The 27,851-nt window shown below is 44.2% G+C and overlaps 2 protein-coding genes across 5 annotated transcripts in view; one reads left to right on the top strand and one right to left on the bottom strand.

Annotated features, from left to right (window-relative positions):
• CDAN1 (codanin 1) overlaps positions 1 to 27,851 on the bottom strand; it is a 44,803-nt gene that overhangs the window by 4,036 nt on the left and 12,916 nt on the right. For 3 of the 4 annotated variants that reach the window (XM_073348607.2, XM_073348608.2, XM_073348609.2), the window contains 21 exons: positions 26,333 to 26,411; positions 25,707 to 25,827; positions 24,577 to 24,686; positions 23,798 to 23,887; positions 21,256 to 21,331; positions 18,816 to 19,024; positions 17,830 to 17,944; positions 15,877 to 16,020; positions 15,030 to 15,196; positions 14,282 to 14,363; positions 13,522 to 13,611; positions 12,113 to 12,167; positions 10,879 to 11,012; positions 9,558 to 9,661; positions 7,197 to 7,346; positions 6,314 to 6,377; positions 5,669 to 5,747; positions 4,355 to 4,512; positions 2,451 to 2,558; positions 2,006 to 2,069; positions 352 to 551 (listed from right to left, as the gene is read on the bottom strand). In XM_073348607.2, the coding sequence (XP_073204708.1) occupies positions 352 to 551; positions 2,006 to 2,069; positions 2,451 to 2,558; positions 4,355 to 4,512; positions 5,669 to 5,747; positions 6,314 to 6,377; positions 7,197 to 7,346; positions 9,558 to 9,661; positions 10,879 to 11,012; positions 12,113 to 12,167; positions 13,522 to 13,611; positions 14,282 to 14,363; positions 15,030 to 15,196; positions 15,877 to 16,020; positions 17,830 to 17,944; positions 18,816 to 19,024; positions 21,256 to 21,331; positions 23,798 to 23,887; positions 24,577 to 24,686; positions 25,707 to 25,827; positions 26,333 to 26,411 (2,399 nt within the window). Of the gene's footprint in view, positions 1 to 351; positions 552 to 2,005; positions 2,070 to 2,450; positions 2,559 to 4,354; positions 4,513 to 5,668; positions 5,748 to 6,313; positions 6,378 to 7,196; positions 7,347 to 9,557; positions 9,662 to 10,878; positions 11,013 to 12,112; positions 12,168 to 13,521; positions 13,612 to 14,281; positions 14,364 to 15,029; positions 15,197 to 15,876; positions 16,021 to 17,829; positions 17,945 to 18,815; positions 19,025 to 21,255; positions 21,332 to 23,797; positions 23,888 to 24,576; positions 24,687 to 25,706; positions 25,828 to 26,332; positions 26,412 to 27,851 lie in introns of those variants that run through there. The other variant, XM_073348610.2, reaches the window with a different exon arrangement.
• The window catches only part of STARD9 (StAR related lipid transfer domain containing 9), a 244,365-nt gene that overhangs the window by 207,800 nt on the left and 8,714 nt on the right, over positions 1 to 27,851 (top strand). The window lies entirely within an intron of this gene.

Below are 27,851 nucleotides of genomic sequence, written 5' to 3'. Positions count from 1 at the left end.
CAGAAAAATTCTTCAGACCCAAAGTTAACCATGGGGCCATTTACGTTTACAGTGCTATAATCTCTCAGGTTGATCATCAATTTTATCATTTGTTCTGACATTAAACTGAACAAATTCTAGTGTCACTTGCATCTCCCCAAACATAAATATCACAGTCTGCCTTCTTGACAAAACTATACACTGCTCTTACTTTTCCGCTGTCCCTGAAGAAACTCATTGGCAGCTGAACAGAGAGCCAAATCTTGCTGGCCTTACTCACATGATAGTCAGTCACAGAAATCAACAGAACTCCAGTGTGAGTACAGCAAGCAGGATTGGGCAGATGGTTCTGGAGAGCTAAGGAAGTCCCACCTCACGTTGCTTGACTTCTGCGATGTAACCGACATTCTTCCTGCTGAACATCAGCTGAACGGGAACAGGTGTCCAAAAGTCTTCCTTCCAAACTGACAGCAGCGATTTCAGAAGGCCATAGACAGCATTCTTCCCTCGCTGTCTTTCAGGTTTCTTCTGGATCTGAGGCTTAAGGCCCTGGATAGGAACACGATCTGAAACTATGGGATGGAGGGGATGGACCAATACAGTTTATTACTATTACATTTACAGTCATCTTGGTACGTGCAGCACATTGTTAGTGAGCTGACAGGGACCAATACAGTTTATTACTATTACATTTACAGTCATCTTGGTACGTGCAGCACATTGTTAGTGAGCTGACAGGCTTCGTTAGCACCAATACAAACACCAAGGTGAAAATATTCACAAAGAGGCAGTGCAGAGCCACAGTTTCTACTGAGGAGGGTCAGAATCTTGGAACATGCAAAATTCTGGGTTCTGCACCCAAGACAGAAAACACCGCAGACAAGAAATAGAAGTCTGTTCTGAAGTTGACTCTACTGGCCTATTGCCCACAAAGCTGGGAGAAGAAAGCAATATAACTAGCTACTAGTTTTTAGTCTAACAGAATGGGATGTAGTTGTCACTCCTACAAAGGGCAGTGGTTACTTTAACTGAATAGAACATTTAAATAAAAAAAAATGTACACTTTGCATTAATAATTTTACTGATAGATTAGTAGATCCTAGATTTACGTGGGGACGACTTTATAGTGGATGAACTGTTTTCTCTAAGGACAACATTCATTTTTAATTATTCTTATTACAGTACTTCTAAATACAGCTAAACAATGAATCCTAAAAAACTCAGACCTTCCCTGTAGTTTGTCATCTCATGGAAAGATAGAACTGCATTTCCAGCCCCCGCCCCCCCCCCCCCAAAAAAAAAAAAAAAAAAAGGAGTTTAGCGTGTTTCATCCTTCCAAGGTACAGGAAACTGCTCTCTAAAAGGGGAACATTTCAAGGGGAGCCCTACTCCCTCTGAAGGCTCTAGACAGCAGAGATATGGAGACTGGCCAGGGGGAAAGCTCTGCACCCACATGATTAGCTAGAAGCGTGTGAGGTGTAGATGCATATCAGGTATCAGAAGCCATAATCTGACACATTTAGCAAGAGGGGAAATCACACACTGTAGTTGGCTGCTGCCAAGAGATCCAGGCAGTAATGCACTCGCTGAACCTGCACAGAGGGGTCACTGATCCACATGAAATGAGCTAATGACTTTCTCTCACAAGAGAGGCATGAAAACTGGAATCAAATATTACGTTTAGGAAAATGTTCAATTCCAATAATCCAGAGACAGGGATCTCAGAGCTCACTGCGTGTCTGAATGAGGGGGCCAAGAACTGGGAGGGGAAAAAAGGGTGAATGAGGTAAATATGTATTTGAAGGAGGTCAGCTCAAAAGAATGATGTTTGTGAGGGGTTTTAAGAAAGCAATCTCCCAGTCATCCTGTGGGTTTTGCAATGCAATGTCTTTGCAGATCCAGTGGCACTTTTGTTACAAGAGAGCCAACAAAACTCTGAATTAAAAGCAGGGAGACCTAAGGGGCACTCAGAGGTGAAGGGAAAGCAGTCAGCATTAACAATGCACAGACGTCACAACTGGCTTACCTAGGAGAGATGCCAACTCTACAGTGCACCTAGCCAGCTGCTGCTCAGAGGTGGGACACATGAACTGAAAACATAAAATTGGCATGTCACCATCAGGGAATCATCCCAGAACCTGCAGCCTCTGGTTCAGACTGATCAGACAGGAGCTTTGCATTAAAAATAATTAGGAAAGGCACAAGCAGCAACAACAAGAGCCACAGAGTTGCTGACTCAGGGTCATTAAAGAAGGCATGGTTGGAAAGATGTAGGAAATTCTCCATGAAAATAATCAGTCTTCACATACCCACATATGACATGCAAATATCTAGGGTCAGAGAATGAAACTTATCTTTGCCAAGTCTGATCTCAGATGAAAGGTGCCCCCCTACCATGAGCTGAGACAGGTTCATTACACTAACATGTACACAGATGGCTCAGAAAGCACTGCATACTTCTTTATTTCTACCTTTCTGCACTGAAGTGTTTGGCTCAGTCTTTTCAGCAAACACTCCAGCTGGACATAGGGAATTCCTTCATCTTCATCCCTGGGTCCCACAGCAATACAGAGCACGTCCTAGACGAAAAGGCAACAACAGCTCATCCTTTGCATTTCTAGAGAGATCACTGGACTGAAGATTAAGCAATTTACAACCATTCCTTAATTGTCACAAAAAAACCCAAAACAACCCATTCACAGCCCATGAAGGAGGCTAGTATTATCCCCACTTTACAAACTAGGAAATGGAAGCAGAAATATTGCCACCAATTTTTTCAAACTTGGGTGCCTAACCTCAGGCACCCAAATCTATATTTAGGCATGTAATAAGTGCCCTCACTTTTGCCTGTAGCTCTCACTGATGTCAATAAGGGAAACAGCCTCTCACCACCCTTGCAAATCACATCACTTATTTAGCCACCCAAATTTCAAAGTTCTGGTCTAAGTGATTTGCCAAAAGTCACAGAGAGTCAGTGGTACAGCTGGTAACAGAACCCAGGTCTTCTGACCCCTGCCTCCATCCTCCATCTTGTGTCTCAACCATGACATCATCTTCTGCTTTTCTAGGAGGCTCAACACCATTATTACAGGAGTGTTATATATCACACTCAAAACAAATGTGTAGCATTAACTGTCTGGTTCCTTGGATCATATTTTTCCTGATGCCGTGTGTGGTTAACACCTAGCATCACCAGTGACTTACCGACCAGCACTAGTATCCTTGAATGACAACTAAAGGGCAGAACTTCAATTAGAAGACATGGAAACAACTATGTTTTAGAACATTAGAAGGATTATGTCAGATATAGTGACTCCAAATTTAAGCTTTGCAAAAAGCAAAATTAAAAAAAAAAAAAAGATCTTCATATAACTTTCCATGATTTTTTGTTGCAATTCCAGTGGAAACGCTTGTTACTTTTAACAAAACACATTCTGCTGCAGCCAAAACATTGGAGGCAGTGGCCTAGAACATGTGAAACTGATAGGAATTTGACTATTGCTACTCTACTTTCACTACCCATGTAAACAGAAATTAAACTCAGAAAAACAAGCAGAATAAATAGTGAAAAGCAGATGAGATTATTAATATTCTTTCACTTAATTTCAGGTGATGGTGACATAACTGTTTGGGTTTTTTTTTAATTATGAATTCTAAGAGAACAGCATCCATTTAAGCCTGGGACAGGAGAGGTAGGAAGGCAATCTGGAAAAATCAAGCCACCCCACCACTCCCTTCTTTCTCTGTAACTTCAATTCCCCCTAAATCCAGTTGAGTGTAGAGGAGAAGGCAGGCAGGCAAACCCCTTTCTATGGATTTGCACTGATGTAGCTGACTGGAACTCAGCAAAACAATTCTGTTGGTGCATAAGGAGGAACAGAATCCAGCTGGCTCTGCAGGGCTGATAAGGATAAAGACCAGGAAATACTTATTTTAGACCCTGAAGTCAGCAGAGCTCACTGGGGAAAAAAAAAACACACTGAGAGCAGATCTGCAGTGTAAGGAGGAACCATTTTGACATAGTCATTCTTCAGGAAAGAACTGCACAGAACTCTCAATAGGGCAGGATGGCTCTTACATCCCCAAAACAGGGACTCTGGACTGAGGTAAGTGAAGTTAGATGGACATCTCCCCTCTCCCCCCACGGCCATGTCACCATGAACACTGTATTTGACAGGGTCCCTGGAGACCAGAATGCTGATCTCTAAGCAGCTCCTGGAAGGGAGTGAGAAGCAACATAGGCGCACTCCCCTCCACTCCCACCCCATCCAGGCTCAGAGCTTGTTCCTTTGAACTGTGACAGCTTAACTGTACCCAGGGGAGGAAAGTAAAAAAAAATATCAATGTAACCAAGGAGACAGTGGAAGTTCTGTACTTTGATCTCATTGATGATCTGAGAGGGGAACGGAGCATGATGCTGGCAGTCGGGGGGACAACCTTTCCTCTCCCCCTGTGCATCTTCACTGGGCAAGGAAGGCCCCTGGACTCTCAACATTCGATTAAAGGTAGTTCTCACTTCTCTTTTGATCAGTGCTGTAAGAAAGAAACAACAGGGCTTATTACATTCATATTTTTCTCACAAGGGATATGGAGAACAGGGTTTCGAGAAACCACATCATGGGGTGCTCCCTCAAATCTTTCTCCACTGAGTGGTATCTCAGGACCAGCATAAGGAATGTGTTAGGTTTCCAACATCCCAGCCTCTGAGCTCCTATTCCTTCTCATAATCATAGGCTCCCCTCCCACCCTGGGCATGGGCAGAGCCAATGCTGTACCCACAGCTCTTCTCAGAAGTGTAGGTTAATGGTAATATCTAGCCCATCTCAGTGTGTCCTGTGAACATCAATTAAGCAGGAGATAAACTAGCATCACTATTAGGTAGTGTTACACTAGAAAGCTGAACTGGTGTGTTGTGCCAGTTTACACATCAGTGCTTTAGAATGCCCGCACTAGCCATCACATCAGTTCATGTTCTGAGCCCAACATCCACGCTAGTGCTGTTCTAAACCGTTTTTGCTGCAATGCCTACGGGGTACCTATCCCGTAGTTCTTGGCACAACTCTCAGAAGCAATGACTTCTGAGAGATTCTGAAATGCTACCAATGCACTATGGGACAGAAGCTGGAGAACTATATGAATCATTTCACTACCATCAATGCTAGCAGTAAATCAGTGCAATCTGAAATGGCTCTCATTAAACTGGCGTTCTGCTGAAAGCAATTCCAATGTGAGTAGTACCTATTCTGCAGGCAAGCCCTAAGAAGTAGTAATTGGTGTGGACACAAGGTATTTTACAAGCACGCTGAAGGGACCAAGCAGATCTTAGCGCTGTAAATGTCTAGTGCAGACAAGACTTTAGCCCAAGTGACAGATTAAGGGGAAGCCTCCCATCTTGTAGAACGCAGCACCCCCCAAACAGACTCCTGACCTCAGATCCTGAAGTGACCTAAAGGCCAAAGTTTGAGAACTCAAAACCTTGGAACATGCACTTAGGGTTAGAAACCAGATGGGTGAGGACACCAACCCCTTCCCCTGCTTCTAAACACGTATGGATGGGCAGGACAAACCTCTGACTACAAGAAAACCAGGGAGAGCATGTACTTCATTACACTGGAAAGACCTCTCTCATCTTACAAAAGTCCCTGCCTTCAAGTCAGGAGCAGCCACAGTGCAGAGAGCTGAGGCCTACCTGTGATGTTGGTTGCCAGCCAGCTGCAGGCCTTCTCAGTAGCCAGTCCCACCACAATGTCTTCTGCACTGCTCAAAACCTTTGAAATGGACAAAGCAGCAGTGTTAGTTATTGCCATTCACAGGACAACCCTGCCCTGCTGGGCAGGGAGAGACAAAGGCACAAATTCTCTAGGGAAGAGTCTTCATTTCAACATACATTGTGTTCAGAGTCAATACATGCGGCTCCTGATAAACGCAAATGGGACAAGGCCGCTGTCATGGAAACTGGGTTCTCAAATGATCAAAAGGGTCCTTTTACACACATTCTCTACATGAAGCCCATTGACTCAGGCAGTATTTGGTGCTAAGGAAGATGTATTACATTAATGTATAATTAATGTAACATAAATTAAGTATGATTAACAAATTACATTAATTGCAATGGGAGTTAACTGTGAAGTCACATGGTAATGTAAACAACAGTTAACTATTTTGCTGCTGGATTATTTTGACTGAAATGCCCAGTTAATTCAGGGTGATTTTATATTCGTGTGTCAGTAAATTCGACCCTCCTATCACGGAGGGGTTTAAAAGTGACAGCAATGGCGATACAGGAATACCGAGCAGGACTAAAGGCAAGGCCTTTAATAGACATGGTACATACTGCTGCTGATGTCTCTTCTGACAGCAGCACTCTCACAGCCTCAGGCCCTTTCAACCTGCAAAATCTGCAAATAAAAAATGGCAAAGAAAATATACTGTTGTGTCAGCCAAAGCTCTAGTGCAGGGGTTCTCAAACTTCATTGCACAGAGACCTCCTTCTGACAACAAAAATTATTACATGACCCCAGGAGGAGGGACCGAAGCCTGAGCCCCGCTGTCCTGGGTTGGGTGGCCAAAGCCGAAGCCCAAGGGCTTCAGTCTCAGGCGGGGGCCTGTAACCTGAGTTTCTCCACCCAGGGCCGAAGCCCTTGGGCTTTGGCACTAGGCCCCAGCAAGTCTAAGCCAGCCCTAGCAACCCCATTAAAATGGGGTTGTGACCCACACTGAGGTCCTGACCCACAGTTCAGGAGCCGCTGCTCTAGGGTGACAGTCAGAGATGTCCCTGCAGGGACTTCCACCTGCTTTGTTACATTTTACCATGTGAACATCTTAGTGGGTCCCACAACCAGGCAGGATAGAACCAGGTAAGCAAAGTTTTAATAACAGGTTCCTGCTATAGGCAGTTGAGCCGTAACACCCAGGATTCATTCCTTCCTTCCTCTCCAAAAGAGGGGAAAATACAATGACTGAAGCTTAAGTCAGTTTGGAGCTGGAGGCAGCTAGAGTACACAGGACTGTATCCTCCTCAATTCCTTCCTAGGAATAGAAGGCATTCGAAGGGAAACTGAGCTCAGATTACAGGGATGCAGCTAAACACACCAGCGCATCTGAAGCAGAGGTTGGGAGTTTTAAAAATGTGTGTAATCTCAGAGTCTATACATCATTAAGGAATCTGCAATGAAAAGGAAGAGAAATGACTAATTTAAGTAGCTTCTCCTGCTTACTCTCTGCCTTTGTGGAGAGCCTGCGCCCCTTCGTCGTACAGCTGAGCACACACCTCGTCCAGCAGTTTGCTATGATTAGCATCCTCTTCCTTTACCTTATCCTGCAGCATGACCTCTGCCCTTTTGACCAGCTCTGCTACCAGCGTTGCCCTGTTACAAGCCAACGGGACAACAGAGAGAACAAGCCAGGAAATCAGTATATAGCCCTTATATCCTGCTTCAAGAGGGGCACCATTTTCCTTTAGACCACAAATGAAACAAAACACTGAGATTAAAAACTCCATCTCCCCCCTCCACAATAAGATCTTCTCATCCCAAGCCCATTGGAATTCATTGCCACAGGATGTTGTTGAGGCCAAAAACAGTGAGATTCAAAAAGGGAATGTAGGTTTCTATAGCTAACAAGAATATGCAGAGTTACCAGTGATTGCTAACAAATTTTGGAAGACAAATTAAACCTTGTGCCTCAAGGCCTAAACCAATCTCTAACTATTAGGGTTTAGGATGAGACCCAACATGAGGGGCAGATTATCCCACATCTGCCTACTGTGACGTGTCTTAAATCTTCCTCTGAAGCATCTGGTGCTAGCCACTAGAGATACAACACTAGGCCAGAAAGACTACAGGCCTGATCCAACATGGCAATTTTTATGTTTCCATGTTCACTCTAAACAGACATAATCCAAAGTAACAAGGGATACACAGCTTTCCCCTGAAGATGCTCACAGAAACACCCTAGGTCACTAAGCTATTTTGGGAGCGCTAGTGCAGACAGGACTTCAGGCAGGCAGTCACCAGCACCCTACCTAGACTAGCACTCGCATTAGTTTCCACCAGGAACTGGCAGCACTGATCTCAACAGAGAGTAGTAACACAGGGACATTTTAGAGCAATCACCCAAATGTAGACAAAGCATTACAGTCAGCAAGGGAAAGTGTCTGCTTACACGATCTATGGACTGGTAATCTCTGGCCGAGTCTTACTGAACAGATGTCTTATGTCATAAAGCCACCACTGTTTGGCCCCTCAGTAGAGAGGCCAAGGGTAAATGGGACAAGACAAGGAACCAAACTCCCTTCCTCACCCCTAAAAGTGGATCCCCATCTGACCAGAGTAATACATGCTAGCTGTGCAATATCATGAAAGCTTGCTCTATCTGCACTGTACTTCTTCTGTGAACAGAGGCCTTCAATCCCTGAGACTGTCAGTCAAGAGCCTCCAACTAGCACTCAGGTTCTCTCTCTCTCTCTCTCACACACACACACACACAATTTAACAAACAATTTAGAAAAATCCAAAAAACCACAGAGAATGAGAAGACTCCCTCAGAGGGCTCATTAGAAAAAGGAAACACTCCCTTGCACTCCAATGTCTGCCATTGGATCGCTGGCTGGCGGGGGGGGGGGGGGGGGGGCGGGATTTAGCATCCAAGAATTAATCAGGAAACTGGTGAGCCCCAATCAGAGAGATCACGGTCTCAGAGAAGGAGGGTGTCAATGGGGCTCAAAGCATTTTACCTGATAAACATTTTTTCAAAACGTTTTTTAAAAATATTTCTAAATGAGATCAGTCTTTTAAGGTAGAAGCTGGGTGCTGCTGGGAGGGGACAGAGTGTCTTATTCTGCATGGGCCAGAGGGTGCCCAAGTGGAGTCCATTCCGGTCTCAGCGTCGTCAAGGAATCCAAGACGAGGAAAAGCACTTCCAACTTCAAGGGAGAGATTCCCCCCACCTTCCCCTCAAAGGGGGGGTGGCAACTAACCTTTGCACCAGCTGAAATACTAAGCTGTGATTTTAAAAAAATAACACTGCCCATTTATAGTGCCATCCACCTGAGGATCTCTCATAGGACTTTACTATGAGTTAGGCCCCCAAAACTCGATCAGGGAGGGAAGTATTACCATTGTTAACATCATCCTCGTTTTCACAGATAGGGTATTGAGGCAAAGATTAGGTGACTTGCCACTTGTTTTACAATACCTGTAAGAGGCATCCAGTGTGTGTGTGGGGCGGGGGGGCGTGTTTCTGTCATTGGCAGAGGGTTGAGGCTGGGGGGCAAGGGAAGTGGGCAGACAGCATCTGCACAGATGTCTACTAGGTGGGCCCTTCTGTTATACCAATCCCCTTCCATCTTAAAGAGAGGGTGACATTTTCACCAGATGGAGGAAATGCAGAGTGGTCCCCACCACACTAGTCCAAAGTGAGCCCAGCTTTTTAGCACCAGTCAGGTTCGGACTGCCCACTGTCAGCAGTGAGGCCAATGCAGCAACTCCCTCCGCAACAGGACACCCAAATGTTTGCCTCAGAGATTGAAACCCAACAGGCAAGCAGGGATTTTCAGAGATGCCCAACCCAGCACTTACTTGATGTGCTTAACACAGTTGGATCCCACCCTCTCTGCCACAAATTCCACGGTCCTCCGCAGGGACGGAGGCTGGTTGTGGAAGAAGGCCTGCTCCAGCTCCACCTGCTCAAGAGGAAGAGCAAGAGCTACAAACAGACCAGGGCACTCCACATCAATCCTTCCCTCTGCACTACAGGAGCAAACAGGCCCAGGGCACACTGGCTCTGTTGTGTACGGTACACAGTAAAGATTCATAGATATTTCGGTCAGAAGGGACCATTATGATCATCTAGTCTGACCTCCTGCACAACGCAGGCCACAGAATTTCACCCACCACTCCTGCAAAAACCTCTCACCTATGTCTGTGCTATTGACGTCCTCAAATCGTAGTTTAAAGACTTCAAGGAGCAGAGAATCCTCCAGCAAGTGACCCATGCAACAGGGGAAGGCGAAAAACCTCCAGGGCCTCTTCCAATCTGCCCTGGAGGAAAATTCCTTCCCGACCCCAAATATGGCGATCAGCTAAACCCTGAGGATATGGGCAAGATTCATCAGCCAGATGAAAGGCATAAAACTTGTCTATGCTAGAGCATTTTATGACCACAACCCCGGAACACCTTGTAAAATGCTTATGTCCAATCTTCCTCTCACCTTTTAGCCCAAAGCTTATTCCTTTTGACTTGTGAGGAAACTGCAAAACAATTGACTGATAAAGTGGTAAAAAAGAGGAAGGAAAAACATGGATAGCTCTGTCCATTCTGAGCAGCACCTTTTCACAGCAGGCTGCAACTGGGAGCACTGTATGACAATGAGCCGTTCCCAGGAAGTATTGCTTTATCCCCTTTAATTATAGGGGGACAACACTGCACCACACACAGAACCCTCATATGTCCTACCATGGTTATAGAGGAATCAGAGCAGTGTAAAAAGAAAGTCAGGGGTACGCACCAAAAAGAAGAGACAGGGAGAAAGACTGGGTATAAAAGCATCAGCTGTGCGTGTGACAGGAAAGGCTTGTGTATTCAGGTTCTCTAGAATTTAAAGCCCACCCAGTATCAGTGCTGGAAGATTTAACAAGCAGATAGTAGGATCAGTCACCCTTCCTCTTATAACGGTTAAGCAAGAGATTCCTTGCTGCCTATGCTTGTGTTGTTCCCCCCCCCAATATAGTTTTAGGCTAACACTGTGCAGCCTAACCTCTTGTGAACACTCCTTCCCTTTGCATATCTGCTGTGAAAAGCCACTTCACCATGCTCAGAGCTATTTCATTATGCGGAAACAGAATGGATCCCTAACTTGTGCAAGGAGCCAGTACACAGCTCCTCTCTGGTTCTCTCTACCTGCAATTTCTGCTGTGTGATAGAAGGTTTAGGTGCCAAGGACTCTGCAGCAGTTGGGGTTATTTTCCTTATAAAGCCACCATTCTTTGCTCCACTGCCAGCCACAAAGGAAGCCAGCAGCTTCCGTAGCTCACCTGTAAAGAAAAAACAGGTGTGAAGAGCAGTCCCCACATATACAGTCCTGACAGTGGGTAACAGAGCCAGATGTGCCAAGAGAAATTCACTGAACCAGGTTCTGCAATACCTTAGCTTTTGTGAAAGCAGAGAGTAAGTTTGGGATCTGAGGAGAGGCCAGCACAATCCCAACACCCCACACACCCAGGATGGTGAGGAAAGCGGGCTGCAAGCCCCTACCCTTGCAGGGTGGCAAGGCACCCCCAGAACCTGTTCCTTGCTAGGAGTGCAGCAAGGCTGCACACTGCTTCCCAATACTCAACAGCAACCCTTCAGAAGGATTAGGGAGTAGTGACTTGGACAAGGTTTTCATGACAATCCCGCCCAGTCCTCCTCAGACTGCGGCAGCTCTGCAAGGGCCACCAGGGTTGTGGAAGAATCAAGGACCCTCAGCACTCCAGTGTGGTTACCGAGAGAATGCCGGAGGTGAGCTCAGTAAGGGGGATTTCAACCCTTCAAATTGTGATGTGCATTTCCTATGTAAGAATCATTGCACTGACTGTACAGCCTTCCCTGCAGCCCCAGGAGGTAAAGCCTCCCCCTTTTCATCTTCAAAGCCAATGGTCAGGTGGGTGCCTCTGTTGTATGAGTGCACAGCCACCAAGAGGCAGTCTCTCAAGGAAACAAAGACTGAGGAACACTGTCACTACCAATCCTGACAACACAAGCTTGACAGCATATGATGTCAAGGTACAAAGGGATCCCTCCCCTCTACCTTCAGTAAGTGTCAGCCTAGAGACCAGGGTACTGTCACAATCCAAACCCTTCCCATTTAAACACAGCATGGGGAAGCCTGGCACTCCCCCATTCAAGTCTGACTTTACATGGAGTGCCAGGTTCCCCCTCTCCTGTGAATCACTAACTCTACACAGTCTGAACAGTCAATCTGCAGCCTCCCTGTCCCAAGAGGTACATCTATCAATTGTTGTTGGAGTATCCGTGACTTGGTCTTTTCATCAAGGTCAGAATTATGAGTTTTAAGGTTGTGGGGAGGGGTAAGAAAGATGACCTGACTCATGGGACCAAAGAATGCTGGCACTAACATCAATACAATACTCACCAAGGAAGGGACAGCAGGTATAAAGTAACTGCTGATCCACCAAAGGCACAGAATCCTGGTAAAAGGAAGAAAAGGAAGTTGAAGGACAGAACAGCTGCAAAAGGGTATCATCTTTAGAGGATTAGAAATCCCTTACGTATCACGCAGATGTCTCAGGGCACCTTACCCTCAAAAAAATGGAGCTAATCACAACTCAGATCAAGTGCATCTGAAGGAAGACATGAACTTTGAACACACACAGAGTTCATTCCTGCCCTCAATATGCAGTGAACAGTGCTGCATTTCAGAAAGATCTGCCATTGCTTGAGCTTTAGTCCTGGTCACTGTCAAAACCCCACTGAGAGTGGATGGTTGTAAAAAGGGATTAGGAATCCCAGTGGAGGCCTGCTGCCCTGACTGCTGCTGACTGGGGGAAGAGCCCAAACTAGGAGGAAGGTAAAGAACACACAACTATTAAAAATTAAAGCTCCACCACTGATTCCATCCAGACACACAGAATCAGTCCATTTGACTTTAGACTCTGACCCATGGAGTTACAAGACCACACACACTCCCGCCGCCATATTACCACCTTGCATAGCCAAGCAGGATGGGGATCAAGAGAGGGCCTAGCATCCCATCATTGCGGACAGTATATATTGTACATATTTAGGAAAGGCTGCAATGGAGTTCTGCATCTCCCTTCTGCCATTGGAGGTGCGACTGACATACTGTAACAAGATACTCTCATATAGTGGTGAGACAGGCTGGAGGCTCCCACAGACAGCAAGGGAGATGGGATCTGAAAACTACCTTATTTGTTGTCTTGAATTATTTTTTCTGAAGTGGTTTTTGTTCAAGTGCTAATTACCCTTTGCCAGGCCAGGTGGATTGTAGAGAATTCCAATACAGCAGACTTCTTTACAAAAAGATCTGAGTCACCTGTTTCCAGTTTGTTCTGTCATCACTCCTAGCACCTGGGACAGGCTGTAACTCTCACACTCACTCTGCACTGTGGATATTCTATCAACATTAGATCAGAGTCTGTAAATAAACATGCTTGTGTGCCCTCATCTCCTTGGCAAAGCACCCCCTCAGTTCATCCTAGCCACGCTTTCTCCAGTTTAGAGTCATATTGGCAGTTTACCAAAAGCCCTGAGGGGTAATTTGCATAAAACAAGCAGATTGCAGCTGCCTGTGTTTTCAATATTGAAGTCCAGCCCACAGAGACTATAGGTCCCAGCATAAAATGCAATATGACCAGTCAGACAAGTCGAAGCATTGCATGCGTCTTTATTCAACACATTTGCACTGAAGATAAGCCACTACACATGATGTTGAAGTCCACAGGCTGCACATGGCCTGCAGGTCACCCAGGCCTCAGTCAATCAGCAGCAAATATTAAAGCAGCTACTGTTACACAGACTTACCAAAGCCTGAGCAGATGTCATAGTGTCCCTCATCAACCCCTCCTGTCTGACTTCACTGGTGAAGAACAACTCCTCTGGGACCGAGGGGACCTGGAACACAAACCCACAATAGTTGCCATCCACTGGCAGTCAGTGAGTGAAATACAGTCCCAGCTACAAGGGTGGGACAGTCTTTCAATGTTCTAAAAATATATATCCTGCCATTAAATCTTCCATACTCTGCCAGACCCACCACGCCACAGATAGCTTCTTTCTATAAATCAAGAGTTTATTACCCTCCATTTCACATATCCCAACCTCCCACCGGGGATCTTTCATATCGCTCACCAAGCTTCGGGGTTCTCTCACTCCCATTAAAACAGGCACCACTCTCCCAGCTGAGGACAGAACAGGAGTACCTTTGGAGTCTCATCAATGCCATTTCTTAATAAGCTGGACAAGTTCTCTGATTAATGCAAAGCACTGCCACCTCCCTACAGCATTCAGCACACTGCCTTTGCAGTGCAAGACAATTTCCAATTTCAGTGGGAACTAATGTGTGCACTCGTAACAGACGAAGCCCTTTGCTTCTGAGGAAAAGTGCTATATAGTTTAATGATGATGAGATCTATGGAAATAAAGTAGGGAATTATACAGGAGTGTTAAACTTGCTACAGAAAGGATCTCGTTTATTTTATCTCACTTTATCTCATTTTCATTTGTTTTCAATTAACTTCTAGCACATTCTTCCTCCAGCCATTTACTTTTCCAACTACTGTACCTGAAAAAGCCAGCCCAGCACTGCAAGGATCAGTAGCTTGTTCAGGAAACTCATCTCCTTATCTTCAGAAAGGACCAGGCACCTGCCATGGAGAAAGGGCAGTAGAAGAGACCATTAAACTTCAGCTGCATTAATTAAAAAAATATTTTCGCTACACTATAACTTGTCTCCATGCTCTCCATTTCCTTAACCTGTTCCCTGCCTTGTCTACCTTAAATCTCAACCTCTTTTGAACAGAGAAGGTGTCTTAGCCTGTGCATGAGTGTGCGCGGTGGTGATGGAGGGGTTGTATAAAGTGCATTGTACATTTGGTCTCCAGCAGCCACAGTTTGGTGAACTTAGGACATGCTACAAATCCCATCTCTTTGCACTCTTTTATGGAGGGGAGAAGAATTGAGAATATTTGGGCAGTGGGGAACTTTGCAGAGGGACTTAAGTTTATATTTTGCAGCTGCAACTGCTTGAAGACACATGGGAAGCTGTATATATTTGGTCAAACTCTATATTTTAATCAAATGTCAAAGGTTCCCAGAGCTTGGGATGGACTCCTCTTAATACAGTATAAAATTAAAAAAAAATACAAGTGATTTACAGCTGTAACAGGGACAGAAGTGATTTTTTATAATGGTCCCACCTGAGGGCTAGCATGCAGCCTCACAGCCACCATTTTGGAAGAAGAGTGGGATGTGATTATCATTGCAAAGAAATGTTCTCAAGCAGGTGCAGGCATCCTTGCTCAGTCTCTCACCTGTACAGCTGCAGCAGGAGGGAAAATACCCTCCCGTAGTAGTCAAGGAATGGAGCAAAATGGTCCACAAGGGAGAGGAACTCTATAACCCAAGGAATGGTAAGAATAGTACGTCGGTTCAAGATAGATCGTCTCAGGAGCTTCAATATATCCAGTACAGGCAGAGTCTTGATGGGCAACACACATTAAGTCAACTTAAATTAGTTTGAAGCTAACTTTTCACATTTACTTTAAAAAGAAAAATCCACATCTACCTTATGGTTTTTCTTTCCATGATTTAACTCTTTGTACAATTAAGCAGTAACAAAATGGCTAGTGTTTATATCTCTGTAACTTCCAGTCACTGGAGATCTATATAAATTAAATATCCTGCTAGTAATAGTTAATGGAGATCCCACTGTAGCTTTGAGAAGATGGTCTTCTGGCTAGAACTCTGACACAGTACCAGGAGATCTGGGTTCAATTCTTACAGACAATAAAAGCCAATCTGCCTCTGGTTTGACATATTAGTGGGAGTATTTAGCGGAGACCTGAGACACTCCTAAAAGTGTTTCTAGCAGTAGAACCTTACACAATGCAAAGGAAGCATTTCCTGTGTATTCAGGTCTTCGATACATCATCAAGAAGTTCAGCAATGCACCACTTACTAACACCTCCCTCTTCCCGATCTCATATGCTTTTCTTCACCTGACAGGGCACAGCTCAGTATGGAATGTCATTTTGGAGTCTGTTCCACCTCATGAAATGGTGCTGCCAGATGCAGCAGAGAAATACCTGCCTCATCTGGGGCAAAGGAAACTTACTTGCCAAGCAAAAACACAGGCTGGTTCTCTAGCAGGTTACTTACTTGGTTCCTTAATGCCACTGCAGACTCCTGCAAGTCTCTGCTTGGTGGTTCCACTGTTTGGTATGGCAGGAAAACAAGAAATCCTAGAAACTTTGCAAGGAGTCTGAGAGTCATCAGGGCTGCAGTGAAATGCTTTTTTTCATCCTGAAATGGAGAGAAGGAAAACTGGTCAGGGACACCACAGCACCAAACTGGGAAGCAGTAACCTACCAGAGCTCTTCTCTTCCTGCATGGGAAATGCCTCACAGCTTCATCCTCCCCACCACTCTCCGAAAAACTCTTTCCCCTATTGCAGCGAAGGGCACTCTGCAATATTCAAGCATCCTTCAAAAGTGGAGTTCAGCAATCAAGTGCACTAGTAAGAGTTCTAAGGGGGATGTTTACAGGACCAGGCCCTTCTCTTCAAAGCCTTGCATGGACAGAGGCTGAGGTATGTGACCTCATGTCTCTCTACTTTTCTCCATGGCAGCTGGGTTCCACAAAAATGCTTCCACTTGAGTCCAAGTTTCAGTTTAAGAGCGTTTTCAGCAGAGGACCCTCAACTGTGAAGCTCGCTGCTACAAGAGATGATCCTGAGCCCACCTCTTCCAGTCTTCAAAGTCTCACCTCTTCCAGCAAGCATTTCCTTAATCACATTGCAATACAGCCCCAGAGACATGCTCCTGGGGCATGCCACTTAGACCTACAAAAGCAGCTTAGAAGTGAGTGCAAGTAGAGACCTGGCTCCTCCTCCAGAGGGACAAGTGGAGTATATTTAATCAGTATAAATGTAACTAGATATTGTTGTGATGGGCACATTTAAATTACATACATAAATGGCTGTACACAGCTCCTGTCTTCACTGTTGCACTGGCTACTGAGGGGACAGTCCCACTATTGACATAAGCAACAAATGAATCCAAGATCTTTTTCTTAAAAAAATAAAGAAAACAAGAAGCTGCTCAAACAGTCATACTTCCATATTACTAATCTTAACTTGATATTCCTGTACTCCTCCATCTCTGGCAATGAAGCAAGAGCAATCAGCATGTAGCCAACATCAGCCGAGTAGCAGCTGCATATCCCTGAGAATTTAGAGAGCAGTTTCATTCTGAAAAGTGACTTGGTGAAGATGGCAGCCTTGGGTCCTACATGTGTTCCGTCTCAGTGACTCCAGACTGTTTGCTCATCTTAGAAGCTGCCAGCACCACAAACACACCCTGGGATCTCAGCTAAACTAAATTATCTGTTTCAGAGTAGCAGCCATGTTAGTCTGTATTAGCAAAAAGAAAAGGTGTACTTGTGGCATCTCAGAGACTAAAATTCTGTGGCTTGTGCAACATGATCATCAAAGATCCTGATGGCCATATTCTGCCCTCTGTTACATCTGTGCAACCCTCAGGATTTTAGTGGAATTGCATAAGTATAACTAGGCAAAATTTGAGAACAATGGGATTGCACGGTTAGCCTTACAAACATAGGTATGTTAGCTCTACAGGGTTAACATGATTTTTTTTTTTTTAAATGTTAAGTTACTTTATTTGTACTCCAGTCAGACCATCAAACTCAACACACAGTGAACAGACCCGCTAAGATGTCTTAAACACAAAACTTGTCACTTTTCAGAGTACAACCACATTTGAAGAGTTGCTGATCACCAAAAGGCGCTATTTGCATAGTTACTTCTGTAACCATAACTGAGCACATGTAAACTGAGCACAGGGGCAAAGTTAAAGTGGCTACTGGAACCTTAGTGGATAATTTTTTATCTTCCAAACATACTGATGTAACTTTAAACAATATTTTAGATTTTTTTTTTATTTTTTTTTTAAAGAGGATCACAATCACAACTATAAATGGATTTTAAACAAGTCTTTTTATATCACTGTAGCAACTAGGAAACTCATCATGAACCAGCTCTCGGACTGATCCGATGAACAAGTTCTTAGCAGATGTCTGGAACATATTACTTACCTGTTCATCCATATCTGCCTCCCCATCACTAGGTTCGTGCTCTACCAAAGTAAGGCCATCCAGCTCAAGTATCTTTAGACACAGGCTATCCATCAGGTGCTGGTTGAACTGGTAGCTTCAGCAAAAGATGAAAAATCAGACGGAAAATAGCAGTGGAATCTCAATTAACATTTAAGCCTTAATCACTGAAGTTGGGGACGGCTGATACAAAACATCAACTCATTTAAGGGAGGAGCTCCAAGTGCATTGTGTGGCCAAGAATAGCACTGTCTAACAGCCAGGCAGAGCCTGGGCAGACTCCATGCAAGTCTCGCCACACCAGCTCTGTCGGTGCACTAACCAACCTCAACATGGACTAATGACCTTTTCCAGTCTAATCTTGGGCCTCTCTGGAACAGAGACTTCCCTTATTCTCCAACAGCGTGCTGGTTCTAATGATGTGGCTAAACATTTACAGATGAGACTGAGGTCCCCAAACCCATTTCATTTGCAGTCTAAGGGAGATCTGAATCTATGCTGTGGAACATGAAAGGCTAACCATAGAGCAGCCTCACACTCCACCGCAGGGCACTGACCACCACCACCCTGTAAGGAACAATTCATCTGTGCAGAGCTCCTGCTGTTCGCTGTTGCATCACCTCGTGGTATTAGGAAACAATGACCCCCTCTGGCAAGACATTCAGTTTGATTCTGTAGTAAGCTAACTAGGAACTAGCCTGATGTAGCTCTTAGGAGAGGAAGATAGATTGGGCCAGTGGATACAAGAGCAACTTGGTAACTATGCCAGTCAGGAGTACTTAATGGACAGTGCAAATCGCAACCTTCTTCAGAGTTTGAAAACATCCCCATTTGGGCTCTACTGTCCCGAAGAGCTGGAGTTCCAAGACCAGTTTCTGAGTTGACTCCCCAACTGCAGCACAAGCCAGTGGTATTAGCCAACCACCATCCAAACTTAGCCGAGGCATAAGCAGTGATACGCAGCTAACCTTCCTGCACTGAGAATGAAGTCCCTGAAGAACTGCTGGCACCCTGGGAAGGCAGGGGGCGGGCAGGGCCCTCTGATGCTCTGAGGAACGACAAATCTCTCCTGTAGCCTCTTCAGCCGGCTCAGGTTATCGGAACCCAGCATATTAAGGACATCCTGGTCTGGGGTATCTCCCCAACTTGTGCCACCACCAATAGGACCTTTACACATCTTCAGGAGGGGGAAAAAGGAGGGAGATGGGAAATTTATAAGATTTTCTTTTCTCTTGGATATCTTGCCCCACCCACTCTCTGCCCCATAAAAAGTCTTTTGATGGAGGAGTTTTCTATCCAATGCAAGGAACTGGATGTGGCTCCCTATAAAGCCTATGAATGCTATCTCCTTCAGCCAGTCAAGGGAGGGCAGAACACATGGAAAAGCATACAAGGCCAACATGCTACCCTCCCGGCCTAGTGGTCTCAGGAATGGAATCCAGATGCCACACATTAACACTAGGACCCTAGGCTGCTGGGCCAACCTGGCTTCCTATTACATAGAGAATATAAATACCATGGATAACTGTACAACCTGCATGAATCAGAGTTCAGTCGTCCATGGTTTAGTCCACCGCTCAGGGATCAGGACTATTTAAGACTGTGCTACTTCTCACTGTCATCTACTGCATGTTCCTGGACCAGATTCTGTGGGGCTCCTCGGTGTTTCACAGATTTTAAGTATTATTTGCAGTGGCTCATCCACACAGAGAGCTATGGCTCAGCACTCAAAGGAAGAGGTTTTCAAGCCCTCAGAACTAATCAGGTACCGAGGCATCTCAAGGATGCAACTTGAAATCCTGGCACCATGCAGAGAAGTAAACTCCTTAAAATACGATAGGGTGAGGTTAACACTTATTGCGTCTCAATAATTCTAAACTGAACGTGCTCAAGTTTACAAAGGAAAATCCTTTTACAACTGCTAACCCTGTAAATACACCCTGGGCTCTGAGAGTCAAGTTAGATTCGCTCCTGCTCGGATATCACAAATCGCACAGGTCCAGCAGGGCAAGTTCTGGTCAGTTACACCCATACCTCATTGCAGACAAAACATTTTCAACTTAAGTCTTTAGTTACACCTATGAAACCCTACAGTGTTCAATAGGAATGCAAAGATGTAACTGAGGGAGAAATCTGGCTTTGCAATTGGAACTTAGTTAACACCTTTTTTGATGATCCCAGTCTCTTAGCTATGATGGTTCTGCAAGGCTAACAGAAGTAAAGATCAGTAAAACCGTATTTTGCTCACTAAAGTCAGCAGATGACAATTGTGGAGACACACAGGGAGCACATCTGCAGAATAAGATGAAGACATTTTTACAGTCTTTTCAGATTAGAAATACACTTAAAAGGTGGGATTTTCAAAGGTGACTAAGAGAGTTGTGCGCCCAATTTGCAAACTGGGCACCTAATTCCCTTAGTCTCCTTTGAAAATCCCAGCCTAAAGGGACATTGATTTCAAAATATGCATTGCAAGTAGTTTCAGGTACTACACCTGCCCAAGCCTCTGACCATTTTTTGTGGATTTAGATTTTTTTTAAATCTCTCTCTCTATAGTGCTGTATGAAAGGAGACACCCCCCCACCCCCCCGCATACAAGGGAAACTGACCAACTATACAGGATCAGAAATGGAAATACTACACACAAAGCAAACAAGCAGAAAATTCTCTCTACTTTCTCACACTGACAATGATCTCACACATTACTTGGAACAATAGTAGGCAAAAAAAAAATAGACAGAACAACAATAATGCTTCAAACAGCATCGTGTCTCCTTCCAAGCATAAACAAACCAAAATCAGGGCCATCATATCCAGACCAGGATCCAGCAACAATAATTCATTCCATTGAGAAAAACAACGAACATAACCAGGCAAGTCTGAATCAGATACACATCAATGTCTAAACATTTTTTTTTTAATTTCCAAATGCGTGAATTTTTATTGCTGGTAAAATGTCCCAGGTGAACAGCTGTTGAGACCAAAGCCCTCTGTAGTCAAAGCTCAATACGCAGCCCTATTAGCATGCCACAAACCTGACAAGAATCATCTCTAAAGTAGAAAAGATTAAGTAATCCAATCTCCATCATCCATTAATTCCCTGGTATGTCTGTCCATTCTGGTATGGACACATGTTGATTGGGAACTGTACTGGGAACAAACTTATTTTACATAGCCCATTCAGAAGTCATTAGATAATGGTAGTTTTCTACCAATCTGTGCTGGATTTGAACTGATAAAATTATTCTTTTGAGATATCCATTCCCCCCACCCCCTCAAATAATTCCATTCACTCAGGAAAGGTTCAATTACAGCAAAAAGTATATGTACAAATGTATAAATACTAGGTTACATTTTGCTATAGCTTAGCAAAACTGCTCTGTTTATGGAAAATACAATGTTATTTACCTGGATAAGCTGTTTCTGAAAGAGCCTGGCAAAGTGGCTGTGATTATAGGCTGCTGTGAGGTGATTCATCATAGCCCTGGGAAACAAAACAAACCGCTAAAACCAAAAAGAGCCAGTCAAAACAGAGTCTATATACAGCTATAGCAGAAGCACAAGGTGATTTCTTTAAAAACCAATGCCTTCCAATGCCATATAAATAAGAACACAAGGAAAGAAGAAGTGGGACCGCTAAACACTGAGGATGGGGTGGAGATTAAAGATTATCTAGACATGGCCCAACACTTAAACAAATATTTGCCTGTTTTTAATGAGGTTAATGAAGAGTTTAGGGGTAGTGGCAGGGTGACTAATGGCAACGAAGATATGAAGGTAGAAATGACCACATCCGAGGTGGTAGTTAAACGCAAACAATTTAATGGGACTAAACCAAGGGTCCCAGATAATCTCTATCCAAGAATATTACAAGAAGTGGCACATGAAATTGCAACCCCAATAGCAAGAATGTTTAATGAATCTGTAAACTCGAGGATCGTACCCTATGACTGAAGAATTGCTAATATAGTTCCTATTTTTAAGAAAGAGAAAGAAGTGACCCAGGAAACTACAGGCCTCTTAGTTTGCCCTCAACTGTATGCAAGGTCTTGGAACAAATTCTAAAAGAGGAAGTAATTAAGGACATTGAGGTGAACAGTAATTGGGATAAAACACAATATGTTTTTACAAAAGGTGGATCGTGCCAGACCAACCTGATCTCCTTCTTTGAAAAGATAACTTTTTCAGACAAAGGAAATGCAGCAGATCTAATCTACTTGGATTTCAGTAAAGCATCTGATACAGTTCCAGATGGGAAATTATTAGTTAAATTGGAGATGATAGGGCTTAATATGAGAATTGAAAGGTGGATAAGGAACTGGTTAAAGGGGAGACTACAAAGTGTCATACTGAAAGGTGAACTGTGAGGCTGGAGGGATGTTACTAGTGGAGTTCCTCAGGGATCAGTCTTGGGACCAATCTTATTTAACAGTTCTATTACTGATGTTGGCACAAAAAAATGAGTGCACACTAATAAAATTTGCAGATGACACAAAGTTGGGAGGTATTGCCAATACGGAGGAGGATCAGAATATCATATCAGAAGATCTGGATGACCTTGTAAAATGGAGTAATAGAAATGGAATGAAATTTAATAGTGCAAAGTTGTGCATTTAGGGATTAACAAGAATTTTTGCTATAAGATGTGGACTTATCAGTTAGAAGCAACAGAGGAGGAGAAAGACCTGGGTGTATTAGTTGCTCACTGGATGACTATGACAATGTGATGTGGCCGTGAAAAAGGCTAATGCAGACCTAGGATGAATCAGGAGAGGTATTTCTAGTAGAGGCAGGGAAGTGTCAGTACCATTATACAAGGAACTTGCGAGACCTCATTGGAGTAGTGTGTGCAGTTCTGTTCTCCCATGTTTAAGAAAGAGGAATTCAAACTGGAAGAGGTACAGAAAAGGGCTACTAGGATGATCAGAGGAAAGGAAAACCTACCTTTTGAGAGAAGACTGTAGGCTTGTTTAGCCTAACAAAAAGGCAGCTGAGGGGAGATATGATTACTCTCTATAAATCCGTCAGCGGGATAAATACCAGGGAGGGAGAGGAGTTATTTAATTAAGTGCCAATGTGGACACAAGAACAATGAATATAAACTAGCCAACAACAAGTTTAGGCTCGAAATTAGGCAAAGATTTAATCCCCAATGGCTGGAGATGGGACACTAGATGGGGAGGGCTCTGAGTTATTACAGAGAATTCTCTCTCAAGTGTCTGGTTGGTGGGTCTGACCTACATGCTCAGGGTCTAACTGATGGCCATATTTGGGGTTGGGAAGGAATTTTCCCCCAGGTCAGATTGGCAGAGACCCTAGGCCTGGGGAGAGGGGGAGCGCAAGTTGCCTTCCTCTGCAGCATGGGGCAGGGGTCACTTGAAGGTGTAAACTAGTGTAAATGGTGAATTCTCTGTAACTTGAAGTCTTTAAGCCATGATTTGAGGACTTCAGTACCTCAGCAGAGGTTAGGGGTCTATTTCAGAAGTGGGTGGGTGAAGTCCTGTCGTCTGCCATGTGCAGGAGGTCAGTAAGACTAGATCGGGGTTCTCAAACTGGGGGTCAGGACCCCTCAGGGGGTTGCGAGGTTATTACATGTGGGATCACAAGCTGTCAGCCTCCACCCCAAATCCTGCTTTGCACCCAGCATTTATAATGGTGTTAAATATATTAAAAAGTGTTTTTAATTTGGGGGGGGTCCCACACTCAGAGGCTTGCTATGTGAAAGGGGTCACCAGTACAAAAGTTTGAGAACTACTGGACTTGATCACAATGGTCCCTTCTGAACTTAAAGTCTGAGAGTCTATTCTGCTCCAAATCATGAGACTGTAATGCAACATCTTCTTTATAATTGGCCCTGTGCCCTCTGGGCATCTACTGGCTTCAGGGACAAAAGTAAGTTTTTATCTGGATTTCCCATTAGCAAACCAGAGCTGCAGCACCAGTCTCCTACCTGATCCTGTTGCCCAAAACTCTTTCAAAGTCCCAGCCTGGTTTTTCACAGTTATCCTCCCACTCACGCAGCAATTCATAAAAGATGTCCCTATTGAACAAAAGATGCAAACATGTCAAGTCCTGGGCCTTCAGTCTCTGAACCAATAGCAACAGATTCCCAGCCAACAGTTCACAAGCTACACCCTCATGGAATATACTCCAGATTGAATAAAAGTCACATCTCCAAAGCCCCATGTATCTTACCTTTTGCAGCAGTGACCAGCACCACTGAGCCTATTAGTTTCAATCTGCAGCCCACCACTGACAGGTGCTCTGCCTGAACTCAGGCATTATAACCAAGACACCCATCCCATTATTAGACAGAGTAGGGGTCAGATAAGCAGATGAACCTGTGTGGTGGATCCCTCAATGAAGCAAAGAGAATAGGAACCATATGAAATTACTTCTACGTGAAAAAGAGAACAAGTCGACAGGAGGTGCTCCCCTACTCTCCCGCCACGAGACAGAAGGGACAGAAGGGAGTATCTCCAAAGCCTGAGCTGAACCAGCACTGAACTGTGCTGTACTGGCACGTCAACAACTTCTGCAGGATTTAGGCTTCCATTGTTTAAAGTCCTTATCCCTGTAAATACTAAAGTCCTGTGTTCTTAGAGCAGAACATCCCCACTATGCTGTATATAGGCAGTATAACTGGATGCTATGGCATCCAATTGTTCACATCCATGGATAGAACATAATCCCCCCCATACACACACACACAAACTGGAGGACATTTACCTTTGTTTCTTAAATATATGAAAAGCCCTGTCACTTGGAAAGTTAGAACGATTGTCCGTTTCTGGCTGGAAAGAAACGGACTGGACAGACGAAGGCAGCAGGAGGGACACCTATTGAACATATAACAGAGTCCATTAGTATAATGAAATTCTCTGATTTTGAACGTTATCTTAGGTATTACCACAGTCATGCTGTTCAGACACTAACAATTTCCGAACCACTAATGAGTAACTGCTGGTCAGCATTAGTGCAGAAAAGACACAGACAGTCACTCAGTAGGATGGTAAAGGGGCATCTCCTATCGCTTTTGAGGAACTTTCTGAGACCAGAACAGAACTAGCAGGCACATGCCCTGGAGAAAGAGTCCTGTGCAATCATTTAATGCATGTCAACTCAACACAGGGATTCTGAGAAGGTGAGAGTGACAGCTGGCGATTCCCATGTCATCATCTCTCCTCCCCTCCTCTGAAAGAAAGAATCCCTTAAAATCAGTAAAACAGCTTCATCACAGCTGCTACCTCTATCTATATGGCCCTCATCACATGAGCACTTTACAATCATCAGTTGATTTTATCCCCACAACACTGCTTTCAGGAAGGAAAGTACAACCCCATATTCTATTTTTTTTTTTTTTAAATAGATTGGGGACAGAGGCACAGAGTAGATTAAGTGTTTTGCCCAAAACAACACAGGAAATTTGTAGCAGAGCTGTGAAATGAACATAAGCCTCCGGAGTCACAGTCCAGTGCCATATCCACTATCTTCGTACCTCCAGACTCACCACAGGGAAAAGAGTAAGAGTGAAATCCTGGCCCCCCTGAATTCACTGGGAGTTTGGCCACAGACTTCAATGGAGTCAGGATTTCATCCTAACTGCAATACAAGTTAGTAAAAGGAATTCCCAGCTACAGCTCATTGGCCCTAGCAATGCACAGGCTCAATCTGGACAGGAAATGGTGGTTTTAACATAGTCTCCAAAGAAATTGAAAAATGAAGCCCCAGAGCAGGATGAACAGGATTTGATATTAATCATCAAACTGACTGTGGCAAGGGAGCGATAGGCAAGCATATTACTGGGAACCCCTTGGAATTTCATACATTCAACTTTCTAAGGACTATTCATTTTTTACCTTGGCTGTGCTGCTCTCATAAGCTTTCATAAGCCTCTCATGCAAGCCAGGGGAAAAGGATGCAATCCGCTCATTCTCAGCCAAAAGTTTCAGTGTCCCCTTCTCTAAATGAGAAATAATTCTGCAAAGAGACCACACACAGAACACAACATTGAGGGAGCAAATCTAAATAAAGTGTACACTTATTTTACAAAAATCACACAGGTTTAACCACTAGCCACCTGGAATCTGGATCCTACTGGCATCAACAGGACACACTGCAAATGCCATAGTCACACGGAGGTGACATGAAGGAAAAAGTCCACTGAGTTTTTCCTGTTCTGGTGGCATCTGAAGCAAAACATCAGTCCCACCAAATTCCAACTGCAGTTTGGATGTGTTACCTCATAACCCACCATTTCCCTGTGGGAACACTTACACTGAAACATAATGGTGTAGAGACCACCACAAAGAAAGGTCCTGGCTTTCTAATTCAACTGAGTCATTAACTCAGTGTGTGACATTGCGTAAATTACTCAACACCATGCCCCTAAAATGACCTCAATGAAATTCAGATGCACGCTCTCTCCCACTCTCATACTCACACAACCCACCTATACCCAAAGAAAGAGAAAGGTTCAACTTACTCAAACTGACAATCCAAGACCTGCACAGCAAAGTAAACACAGTTGTGTACATTTCGAAAATGCTGCCGCTCCACTGCATCTGAAAACAAATAGCATTTAACAACAATTGGTGGAAAATTCAGAAGCTAAATAGAAAAATCTAAAGTAATTAACTGAGAGGGATGTAGGAATTACCAAACCCAGTCACATCATTGGTCCATCAGTGCCCATTACCTGACATGTCACATGAAGGCAAAACACCCCCTTAAAAAGACCCCATTCTAACATCGTTGGCCAATTGTGCAATGTTGCATGAGAGGGAAGGTTTCTTCCTGATCTCTGTGGCAATTATCTGGAGCTTGCCCTGAAGCCTGATATTTGATTGCCACTATTGTGTGCAGATCTGGTCACCCCATCTCAAAAAAGATAATTGGAATTGGAAAAGGTACAGAAAAAGGCAACAAAAATGATTAGGGCTCTGAAACAGCTTCCACATGAGAAAAGATTAATAAAACTGCAACCTTTCAGCTTGGAAAAGAGACAAACTAAGGGGGGGATATGATAGAAGTCTATAAAATCATGACTGGTGTGGAGAAAGTAAATAAGCAAGTGTTATGTACTCCTCCTCATAACACAAGAATTAGGGGTCACCAAATGAAATTAATAGGCAGCAGGTTTAAAACAAACAAAAGGAAGTATTTCTTCATATAACACAGTCAACCTGTGGAATTCTTTGCCAGAAGATGTTGTGAAGGCCAAGACTATAGCAGGGTTCAAAAAAGAACTAGATAAGTTCATGGAGGATAGGTCCATCACTCGCTATTAGCCAGGATGGGCAGGGATGGTATCCCAAGCCTCTGTTTGCCAGAAGCTTGGAATGGGTGACAGGGTGGATCACTTGATAATTACCTGTTCTGTTCATTCCCTCTGAAGCACCTGGCATTAGCCACTGTTGGAAGACAGGATACTGGGCTAGATGGACCATGGTCTGATCCAGTTTGGCCATTCTTATTTTAATCGGTATAACTACCAGTGTTCTTGTTTGACAAAATTATCCACCTTTCCTAGTTAGCCGTGGGCAATCACCTAGATCAGAGTTCATGTTAACTCCTTAAATCTCAGCCTTGGACAAGAGGCTGCTTTTCTCTTAAGGGTCAATCCTAGAAGTAATGGAATTTCCGCTGACGTCAATGGGAGTTAGACACGTACAGGGCTTGCAGGAGTGAGCCCTTACAAGACAGATGTGGACTCCTGGGACAGCATCAATGGGATTCTACCCATCCCCTCCTTGATGAAACAATCAGTCGAAACTGATTTGGAACAGGATGAACACATTGGCAGCATTATGTCCACAGACTGCTAACTGTGCGCCAAAACGTCGAGCAAATACAACCAATTATTAGACTCCTCCAGCCAACGGCTGGGGTGCACTGTGCTACCGAAGTCAAGACCAACTGGGGTTCTTCGGATCTGTAGGTCACGGAACAATAACAGCAGCCAAAAATGGAGCGTTTTTCTAACAGACACCAGGAGCTATTCT

Source organism: Lepidochelys kempii, chromosome 6 (assembly GCF_965140285.1).
Source record: "Lepidochelys kempii isolate rLepKem1 chromosome 6, rLepKem1.hap1, whole genome shotgun sequence".
Classification (NCBI taxonomy): domain Eukaryota; kingdom Metazoa; phylum Chordata; order Testudines; family Cheloniidae; genus Lepidochelys; species Lepidochelys kempii.
This window is presented reverse-complemented; position numbering and strand designations above follow the sequence as displayed.